Source organism: Saccoglossus kowalevskii, chromosome 13 (genome assembly GCF_978046115.1).
Source record: "Saccoglossus kowalevskii chromosome 13, keSacKowa6.1, whole genome shotgun sequence".
Lineage (NCBI taxonomy): Eukaryota > Metazoa > Hemichordata > Enteropneusta > Harrimaniidae > Saccoglossus > Saccoglossus kowalevskii.
The window spans coordinates 19661366-19672283 of record NC_140653.1 but is presented as its reverse complement, the minus strand read 5'-3'; the positions used below and the strand labels follow the sequence as shown (position 1 = coordinate 19672283).

Below are 10918 nucleotides of genomic sequence, written 5' to 3'. Positions count from 1 at the left end.
AACGCCAAATGAGCAACATTTTAATCAAGACTCAATCCGAGTCCACGACCAGTAAGCGATATCACAAACTAAGTTGTAGCATACAGCTCAGCGACAACCGCTGTCGACAAAGGTCATCCCGTCAGTGGAGTACCGCAGTTACACAGCATGTTTGCCAATGCACAATTCTGTGTAGAAACTATTAACTTCAACATAAACTGTGTATCATAGTCGTCCAGTTCAAGTTCTGGTTCTGGTTCTGGCTCTGTCGTGGTTCCAACTAAATGTCCACGAGTTATTCATTCGGACAATGATTCAGACTAGACATCTGATTATTTTATTTTCACACTATCTTGGAACATATTAATGGGCAATGAGGTTCCTCGATCTAAATTCCATCCCGGTTTGTTGCACGTTCATTCTTTAATATGGAATAATCAAATGTGGAACATATGTAATAATAACAGAACCCCACATACAAGTCAATGCTAAAAGTTAAAATTAGTAAAACAATAACAACTTGAAAGATAAAACATGCACAGTTAGGTACTTTTTATAATTGTTAAGATAAATGTTCATATTAAAATAAATATAATAAAATTTGTCAAATAAACATTAAACATATTTTTCTGGATCTTCAAAACTGAATTTCGCACAAACTGCCTTAAACCTAAGATGTTCACATGTTTGTCTTTATATTTCAAGAAACATCACAAATTTACTCTTGATTCAATTGTGGGATATTTGACACATCAATCTGAATAAATAAAACTGTTCCTTCAGCATAAATTGTTTTCCCATCAGGACTTGTTAGTTTGCAGCTAATAAATGACTTCCTTCCTTCAGTCTTATCAACATGTGCTTCAGTGAGTATTGTCTCACATAATGGTGTTGGTCTGAAAGGTGGAAAAACAAAACAGCTTAAGATTCACTATAGCTGAGATAGGTACTTACCCGCAACCACTACAACCACGCAACCACTGAAGCAGTACAGCTTCAATGTGATTAAAATCCAATACATGTATAGGCTATATCAGACCAGCAGGATATATGCTGATTGGTCAAGCAGCTCTCTGGGCTTCTAAAGGTATTTTTTTAACCAATGAGAGTGCTTTATACAGACTGTTTCACAAGTTCTGATTGGTTTCATAAAACCATAAAAAAATTTACAAAAACACAATTGCTCAGATGTAGTTAGAAATGATTCTGTGTATTCTGGCAGCTGTTTATTAGAAGGAATCTCTACGTACCCGGATTTTAATCGGATGGGACTGCATGTGCTAAACTTAGGTATTATGATTGGCAAAATTGCATGATACTGTTTTTGTGGAACTTACAGTAATACAATACATGGAGAATTATACAAAACATAGCACAGCTATAATAGCCTTGCCCAACATGCATTTCTTAGAAATAACTGCATGAACACATCCCTAGTCAAGAGATGGTTTATATATATCTGACATATAATATTTGCTTAGTTTCAACAATCAGAACCAGTCAAAGCATCAAGTCTTAGAAAATGATGCCGACTGTAGGACAGAAATGATTTTCTCTAGCTAGAAAGTTTTTGCTGCATGTTTTTATTTATTAAATCAACATGACCAGTGTAATCACATTGTAAACGTCAGACTGACAATAGAAAGTAATCAATAAGACTGTGCTAAACGATGACGAATTGTGTGATTTTTCAATTCATGTAAATTTTCAAGTTGAAAATTGAAACTAAAAAGAATATTACTAATCTCTCACAGTCCTTATTGAAATTATGCTTTATTCATAAGCCACTGTGACAATCTGATATCATTTCTTAAGTACAATTTTTCAGTTATGCGAATATTGATTGATATTACCTTCTATAATTAATATTCATATTGGCAGTAACTCTTGGTACACGGGAAACGTAGTGACATAATACACCAGATGCTGCATCAATAATACTTGCTACTGCACCACCATGTGCATGACTGGAAAAAATATAGGACATCTCCATTCAGCCAGGGTTTGTGATGTCAATTAAAATGTATGCGGTCGATCGTCATATTACAATAATATGAAGGTTATAGTCATAGTCTCAAAAATATAAACTAACTACATGTATTTCACATTCAGTGTCACTTTAAAGCTACTCTGTCATAGTAATTATGCATGTGCGTATAACAAGCTCACAACAATAGTTCACATAGCAACTAATTGATAGAGAACTGTTAAAAACCTTGTGTGTAACCAAATTATATGTCAATCAAACTTGGTCATTTTGTTTTGCATTTGAATGAACAGAATGTAATATGTAGTGAGTTTGGTGGGGTGTAGTTAGAAGAGGGTGACAGTGCTGAGATAGTAAGATGAAAGCCCTAATTTTTCATGCATTGAATTTCACTGTTAATTTCAACTCACCTAGGTGGTCCCTCTGTCCGTGATCCAAACTGACATACTCCTCGCAGCATACTCTCTTCTTTATTGCAAAAAAATGCGTATTCAAAAAATTTGCCCGGATGTCCAACACTGACTGATCTTGTAAAAAGTGCTTTACTGTATTTGCCATGAACAAAGCTTTTCATTTTCTTCCACTCTCCAGATTTGGTGAGTTCATTTAATTTATTAAACCATAGTTTGCTTTCATCTGACCACCCTTCATTTGGAACAGCCATATCCACCATGTACATATCCATTTCCTCAGTTTTTTGCACCTTCTGTAGAGTTACAAAAATATTGAATTGTGACTCAAATTTAGAATACTAACTATGCAACAATTGTAGACTGTGGTTTTCTTGTATAAGCTACAATCACGTTTGTTATGATTGCTGAATTTAGGCCTAAAAAACAAATGTTGCCAGTCTTTTTTTCACAGCACTGAAGTGATGAAATCTGCTGAATTTTTGAACAATTGAATGCTAAGCAATATAGTTTGACAAAAAATTTCATGAACAAATAAGGCAGTTGACCATTTAAGTAGTTATTCAAACCATGTGCTCCATTTAATAATCAGCTCGTACACACATTTTAGGTAGTGTAAAATGATTTTCACTGGGTTTAAATTTTGCTGATTTAGCATTTTAGGCATATTCAGTGGGTTTTAAATTCATGGTTTTATCATTTAGATAATGTGTTCTATGCTAAATTTTACATATTCACTGGGTTTTAATTCGGCTCATTTTTCCAGTCAGCAATATAAGCAAAATTAAAACCCAGTGAATAATTAACCCTTATACAGTAAAATACTAAGCACATAGTAATACATTACAGGCTTTAGGGGGTTTAAATGCAAAATCAAATTGGTTGCTTATAGCAAGGCATTTGTTTGATTGCTAATTTACAATGTGGATAATAAAGAAAGTCATGCATGTTTTGAATTCCAATATAACTATTTATAAACAAGGTCGTAAACTGTAACAAGCAGCCTATTGGCTGAGATAGCTCCGCTGTTAGCAATGCACATTTCGATTAAAGAACTGAAGACATCATTAGAAAATGAACAATATGTATAGTATCAAAGCAATCGGACTTACAGTTTTTTACAAGAAGTCGAAAATATCACTTTCTAACAAAAATGACTAAAATATTCACCAAAATTAGAGAATTGAAGATATCATCACGAAATGAACAAATCTGAGAAAGGTCTACATGTAGTATCTATATATGTAATATCAAAGCAATTGAACTTTTGGTTTTTAACAAGAAGTCGAAAATATCACTTTTTACCAAAAATTACAAAAATATTCACCAAAATTAGAGAATTGAAGATATCATCACAAAATGAACAAATCTGAGAAAGATCCACATGTAGTACCTATATATGTAATATCAAAGCAATCGGACTATTTGGTTTTTACAAGAAGTCGAAAATATCACTTTTTACGAAAAATGACAAAAATATTCACAAAAATTAAAAGAATCGAAGATATCATCACGAAATGAACATATCTGAGAAAGGTCTACATGTAGCATCTAAATATATAATATCAAAGCAATTGAACTATTGGTTTTTAACAAGAAGTCGAAAATATCACTTTTTACCAAAAATGATAAAAATATTCACCAAAATTAGAGAATTAAAGATATCATTACAAAATGAACAAATCTAAGAGAGGTTCACATGTAGTACCTATATATGTAATATCAAAGCAATTGCACTTGCGGTTTTTAACAAGAAGTCGAAAATATCATTTTTTACCAAAAATGACAAAAATATTCACCAAAATTAGAGAATTGAAGATATCAACATGAAATGAACAAACCTAAGAGAGGTCTACCCAAGGTACATATACACCAAGTATCAAAGCATTCAGGCTTGTAGTTTTCAAGAAGAAGTCGAAAAAGTAAAACATTGACATGGACGACGGACGACGACGGACAATCACTCATATGATAAGCTCCGCTCGACAAAGTCGACAGCGGAGCTAAAAAAAATAATAAAAAATAGAAAAATAAAAAAAAATAAGCTAATACATTACAGAGAAAAAAATATTAAGACTAAATTATAAACAGCGTTCCACATTTTATACAGATACAAAATTTCATTTGATAGGCAAAATGTCTACCAACCGCTGTCCAATTCTGATTGAAATCTACCAGTGAATAACAAAATAACCATAAATAATCAATAAAAAATATTGATTGTAAAGACTAGGGACTTCTATATTAAATTTCGACACAATTTTTTAGACAGGTTACATTGTATAACCCTGTCAAACATGCATCAATCGTCACGGTGGTCGGGTTGATTCATGTCATACTTACTGAAGCCATGTCACTTAAAACCCGTCTTTGGTGAAAAACTTGAAAACTTGCTAGATGAAAATGACGTGAATATGTAAAAGAGGAACATGATCGAAGAAGGTGACGATTTGGCGAGTAAGTTATCCAACGCTTCAAGTTGTGAAAGCGATTTTCAAGTACTGGCTTTATAACATCGCACAATTGTGCTGGTAATGGTGAATTCACAGTTCTGGCAAACTGGCGAAATACGTGGCTAAATGTCATGGTAGATGTATATACATTAAACTCTGATTACAAGTGCAAGTTCTTCTCAACAAGAGCCACACGCACGAGCGCCAACATACCTTACGTCAGGCAATGACGAAATCATGTGACTCATGTCACCTGACGCAGGTCAAATTGCAGGTCAGCTTAAAGGTTTTTGTGAGTGTTTTATTTTATTTTATTGTATATTTCCGTTACTAATTTCAATTTAGTCTTTTTGTTTTTGGTTGTGCTTTAAACTCTTAGCCATTGTAATTAACAATTTTTTATTTGCAATTTTCTTTTGTAGCCTTTAACCTCCTCCTGCAACCATACTTCAACATAGCAATGTATAATTTCTTATAGATTGTGAATTTAATTTTACTTTAAACCATTTAAATTAAAAAAAAAAAAATTACGTTAATTTACAAATACTTGCACATATACATGAATAAATTGTACAATGAAACTGTTACACACAAAATTTAACCTACTCTCCCCTCCACCAAGCCTCATAATGGAACAAACCAATGCAATATCCGTTAGCAGAAGTTCGCCATTATTTCATCATATCGTGAACATATCGAACCGGTACTAACGTTTTCTGTTGATCGCCCAGTAATTATTATCGAAATGGCACTTAAAGTCGAGTTCACAAAGACGATCGCATTATTTGGAATGCTTTTCCTGAACTTGTTATTCGGTTTACTGCCATGGAAGTTCAAGAACTTGGGCGAGGATGGAACCGACCAGCGGAAAAATTTGATATCACGAATATTGAGTTTTCTAAGTTGCTTTGCCGGTGGAGTATTTCTATCAACATGTCTCTTAGACCTTCTCCCAAGTGTTAGAGACAATCTCAGTTTAGTATTTGATCGTCTTGAGCTATACACTGCGTTTCCTATCACTGAGTTTGTAATGTCAATCGGTTTCTTCATTATTGTTATCGTTGAACAAACTGTCCTCGCCTGTAAAGAAAACGACAGCCAATCGGCCTCAGACACCGAAGAAGGAGGTGTCACGAAGCCGTTGCTTGAAGGAAGTTGGAAAAATGGACGAAACCATGGAGCTATCAACAGCGTCGATGAGCACAACATTGGCCATGACATAGACTTTGTGGACACTGTTGACAATGACCGGCATGGCCAACAACACAGTGTAGGTCATAGTCACAGCCATGGGCATACAGACCCCCATGCACACTCTAGGTTTAGGTCGTATGTGTTAATTTTAGCACTATCCCTGCATAGTGTATTTGAAGGCCTTGCTGTTGGATTACAAAAAGACAATGAAGCTGTCATGGAAATATTTACAGCTTTAATATTACATAAATGTATTTTAGCCTTTAGTTTAGGTATGAATTTAGTTCAAAGTAGACTCAGTCGGGGAGCGTTCTTCCGTGGACTGTTCTGTTTTGCTATCATGGCACCTATTGGTATAGCAATAGGGATTGGAGTGATGGAAGAGGCATCTGATTTTACTAGCAGTCTTATCAATGGAATTCTGCAAGGCCTTGCAACTGGGACGTTTCTCTATGTGACATTTTTTGAAGTCCTGGCACACGAGATGAATGGTGGAAAGGACAGACTTCTAAAAGTACTTTTTATGATTCTAGGGTTTTCAGTCATATGTGGTCTTCTCTTTTTACACAACAATGTTATTAGACCAACTTGTTACCGATCTGCAGAACCAGTTTGAATTTTTCCTAACTTTACATTTATTATGGCTATGTACCACATTTACATTTATTATAGGACGATGGTTGTTGTACAGCGCATGTTCAAATTTTGTTCAAACTAACAGTGCATTTTACACATGTTGTATATGTCACTATGGAACCCATATCAAACTGGACTGGGGCGATGACCTGCTGATAGCCTACACGGATAGCCTAGATAAATGGGAAAAAAGGGCACCAGCAGATAATTGTGTGAAAACAAATTATTTTTCAATATTGGGAATGTTTTGCATTTGCACTTAACCCACATGTAATACTCGCCATTTGGGTAAGGTTTTCATGTTGAAATGGCTGCATACTGTAAAATGCTTTATTTTTGCTGGAATTAATTTTTGCTGAAAAGACATTTTTGATGCTTTGTATGGAATTTATTTTCACTGATTTTTGACAAGTTGAATGTAAAATATAGGGAAAAAGGTATATTCGCTGGATAAAGCGAAAATAAAGTATTTTACAGTATTTAAAATTTGTTATTTTAAGCTCACAACAAACGAAAGCACCACAGTCGTTGCACTATGCACTTCAATCAGCTTTGAATGTAAATATCGGATATTGTGTGCATTCATTCTAATCCATTCTATAATACGAATTATTTTTTTGGAGAAAAACTGCAAAAAATTGCAATTTTGAAACAATGAGAATCCATGTAAAACATTGGAATACATGGAACTGTATTGAGGCCATAATAACAAGTTTGAAGGTTATATATTTGTAGTATGGCCTTTAAACATGTTTACGTAGTATTTTGATAGTCGAGTCATTAATTTTATTTACACTTCTAATAATTGTCTATCTTCGGATTGCCGTGTTAACAAAAACAATTTGCTATTGACTGTTTCAATCGGTAATGATGACTCACACTTTGCATTCATTATATGAAGTCAAAAGGTACATAGCACAAACACGAATATACCAGACAAGCTATGAAATTTAGGAACACAATTTCAAACCCAGACCTGCATGTCCACACATACACAATATCTAGGCCAAATACTTACTGTAAAACCATTTATTTTTGCTGATGTTTAATTTCACTATGATGTTTTAAGTTCACAAATTTACCAGGGAAACAATGAGTTACATTGTTACATTACATGTTCATGCGGATTTAAATCGTTATCATAATATTCATCATTTCTTTTACGCTTTCATTAGTCATGGTCTATAATTATCATCTAGGTCAAAGTTCAGGGATATTTAATTTTGAACAATAGCGAATTCAAAGTATGCCTTGTTTGCTATTTTAAATTAGTTTAAAATTCATTATTATAATGTACATTCAATTCAATATAATTAACAATGACACAATCGGTTGGTTCACTCACAAAAATTTAATACAGTGCTGGGTCTGTTGTCTATATGACCAAAGTTATAGTAATTTTGGCATAGAGTTGTATGAATGAATTGAAAAATGATTAAAATTGGCAAAACTGGTAGCCCATTCCCCTTTTGTGAGTCATTCTAATATGGGCTTCAAAAAGGTGGATTTATAAAATGACCTTAGACTTTTGGAATAACATGGAGAATATCAAAGGGCTCTAAGACAAACTCATTGGACATCAAGGCAATGTCCTCCAATGTCTCTGTAAAGTTTAAGGCCTGTTATAGCAACTCCAAAAAACATGTGTATGTTTCATATGTATATAGCCCAATTTTTGCAGACAGGACATGTGGTGTTAACTTTATGACCATTCACCAGCTCATTATAAATTCTTTATTTTTATACTCTGTATAAGCTAAAATTTATTTATGTATCTAAACTTTTATCTAAATCAGTTCATGTATTTTTAAATATAGTTTGGATTTTGCTCCAGGATATTTCACATATGTAACTTTCTTGATATACGTGGTACTAAAGTCGGGAAGCAACTTTGAGATTTTAATTTTCCTACAGGGTTTATCTGACACTGTATTTATGTCAGCTTTTATTGCAGCAGGTGATTAGTTAAAGGTTGCTGTAAATGACAATAGTGATTAACTGTGCCTGTGACCCAGTTAGTCACAAACAATGAGTTGTAAATTAAGAGTCAAGAGAGTCATGTGGTAGTCAAATGAATTGTATAACTTACAGAAAGTCTACAACAGTCTTCTAAACTGACAGAATGGTGGGAAGATATCATATGAATGTAAACAGAAACATTCGTAATAGTGAGGCTGTTTTGTAAGAAATAATACGCTCTTGTAATGTAGGATAAATGTCCTATGTAAAATAAATTTGTTGACATTCTGGTAAATTTGACAGCAATCTTATTCCAATTGTTGACAAATCAAGAATAGATATTATGGGAAAATTTACTCTATAATAGTAGCATGTGTATAATCCATAAATAACAGGTGTGTTCATGGTCATAAGTCATATTTTAATGGTTCAGCATACAATACATGTGCACTTCGACTCAAGATGTGCTTCTAATAGAGTAAATACAGTACATGTTTAGACTTCAGGAAAACTAATCTTATCAACAGCTGTGTTGGTCTGACAAATCAAGATGACATCCATGACATAACACTATGTATTGAAATGGTGAATGTTGAACAGTTTTAAATCTGATTTTTGTTGTATTTTTTAACATATTTTACATTATACCTGTATCCTGACAATAAATGGGCATTCAGATTGTTATATACAGTAAAACCTGTGTCAGTGACTACTCTATATAAAGACCACCTGCCTATAGTGACCACTTTTAGGCAGTCCGAAGGCCTATGAGCAACATGTGCATAAAGACCACCTGTCTTATGCAACCACCTTTTCAGCAGTATCTTATATACTGATGCAGATTAGTTTAAATGTGCATATCACTTGTATATACAAAATGGAATTAGAATGTTGCAAGGATACAAGAGGTCAGAAAGTTGAATAAATACAAATTTTTGTCTTTGGTCATTGAAAATAGAATGACACTTTTTTGTCACCTATTTGTGATCAACAGATTGTATATAAACTGTACAAGCTACTGTCAATGATGAATTGTATACCAGTAAATGATTCAAGGAATGGCCGTAGCTGGAAGATTTGTTAAAAAAAATTGCAAGTTGGACACCTCGAGAAAAAAAAATGCATACATACATAAATAAATCTCATTCAGTTGATTTGTTGACCATCACAGATCCATTGTTTTACACATTACTGGATCAGAAAACAATTACGCAATAAGACAATCAAAACCTTAAAACAATGTCCAATCACAGTCCCTCTATCCTCTCTATGTGGTCCAATCAATCTTAAAATGTATTACTTACCTCCAAACACTTTTTTTTAAGGTACCCTTCAAAAAAATTACTTTTTAAAATGGCTTGTTTAATACTATATTATTATTTCACTTAGAATTACCCTAGCACTATTCAGTAATGTATGTGTTGTCTCATCAGTTTTTTTGAGCACATTATGGGATAATTTTTTGGAAATTATTGTCCACATTAACGTATTAAGTACTTTGTTTCCCCTGTCATGTAGAATCCTTCATTTGTGTTCAGTAATGTCATTCCAGATAATAGCCATGTGAATGGGTCAACCAGATCCTAAACACTGTTGAATACACAGTTGAAACACAAAATGCTGGCATTACAGTCATGTTATTTTCTTAAAATTTTAATTTTTCCTTCATTTTACTGATATTTACTTATTAATAATGCTAATAATATTAATAAATTTGCTCTTGCTGTACTGCTGTTGGTCTTACTCAAAACAATGTTTACTGGTACATTGCACAATTACCAAGGACCATGAATATCTACAAGCATTTTCTATGAAGAAAAATGCTCCAGAAAAGCTTTGTCATCTGCATCATTTCAGATTTTGAATAGCCGTATTTCACAACATTCCAGTATCTCTAACTCAAAACAAAATTTGCCTATGTACATCTAAACATTTTACAAGCACCGAATCTGCAAAGTAAGTTGTATTTTGGGTCTAGCCCTATTTTATTATTCATTCATGCAGTTATTTGATCTGGTCGAATAAGAAGAAAAAATTATGATGAAATTAGTGATCAAATGACAGATTGGTGGTGGTGGTGGTGTTTGATATTTTTGTGACTTTCAGAAAATAAACTTGCTTTTAATGTCCCAGAGATGTGATCAAAACCACAACACAGTTACTAAATTTATTTTTAAAACTACATTCTTGAATTGCATAAATCACGTTCGGTTATTATGGAAGCAGTCACTGGAACCAATTGGAATATCGCAAGGAAAAATGTTAAAAAATGAACTATGTAAACACACAAAATCATAAAC

The 10918-nt window shown here is 33.3% G+C and overlaps 2 protein-coding genes across 2 annotated transcripts; one reads left to right on the top strand and one right to left on the bottom strand.

Annotated features, from left to right (window-relative positions):
* Window positions 1-293: 293 nt before the first annotated feature.
* LOC102808799 (acyl-coenzyme A thioesterase THEM4-like) lies at window positions 294-5049 on the bottom strand. The gene is made up of 4 exons (XM_085507024.1): window positions 4720-5049; window positions 2377-2672; window positions 1833-1946; window positions 294-875 (listed from the first exon to the last, which is right to left on the bottom strand). The coding sequence occupies exons 1-4, from the start codon at window positions 4960-4962 to the stop codon at window positions 698-700; spliced, it is 831 nt and encodes a 276-aa protein (XP_085363150.1). The 5' UTR covers window positions 4963-5049; the 3' UTR covers window positions 294-697.
* A 451-nt stretch (window positions 5050-5500) lies between these two features.
* LOC100372290 (zinc transporter ZIP1-like) lies at window positions 5501-9314 on the top strand. The gene has a single exon (XM_002740428.3). It carries the CDS (start codon window positions 5575-5577, stop codon window positions 6637-6639), a length of 1065 nt encoding a protein of 354 aa, XP_002740474.1. The 5' UTR covers window positions 5501-5574; the 3' UTR covers window positions 6640-9314.
* The last annotated feature ends 1604 nt before the right edge of the window (window positions 9315-10918 follow it).

What these genes read in the sequence shown, in the direction of transcription:
- LOC102808799 (XM_085507024.1), bottom strand. Translation starts at nt 4,962, where the DNA reads ATGACATTTAGCCACGTATTTCGCCAGTTTGCCAGAACTGTGAATTCA. An exon ending in TTTTAAGTGACATGGCTTCA is followed by an intron (nt 2,673 to 4,719) that starts GTAAGTATGACA and finishes GTAACTCTACAG; the next exon opens with AAGGTGCAAAAAACTGAGGA. An exon ending in CGGACAGAGGGACCACCTAG is followed by an intron (nt 1,947 to 2,376) that starts GTGAGTTGAAAT and finishes TATTTTTTCCAG; the next exon opens with TCATGCACATGGTGGTGCAG.
- LOC100372290 (XM_002740428.3), top strand. Translation starts at nt 5,575, where the DNA reads ATGGCACTTAAAGTCGAGTTCACAAAGACGATCGCATTATTTGGAATG.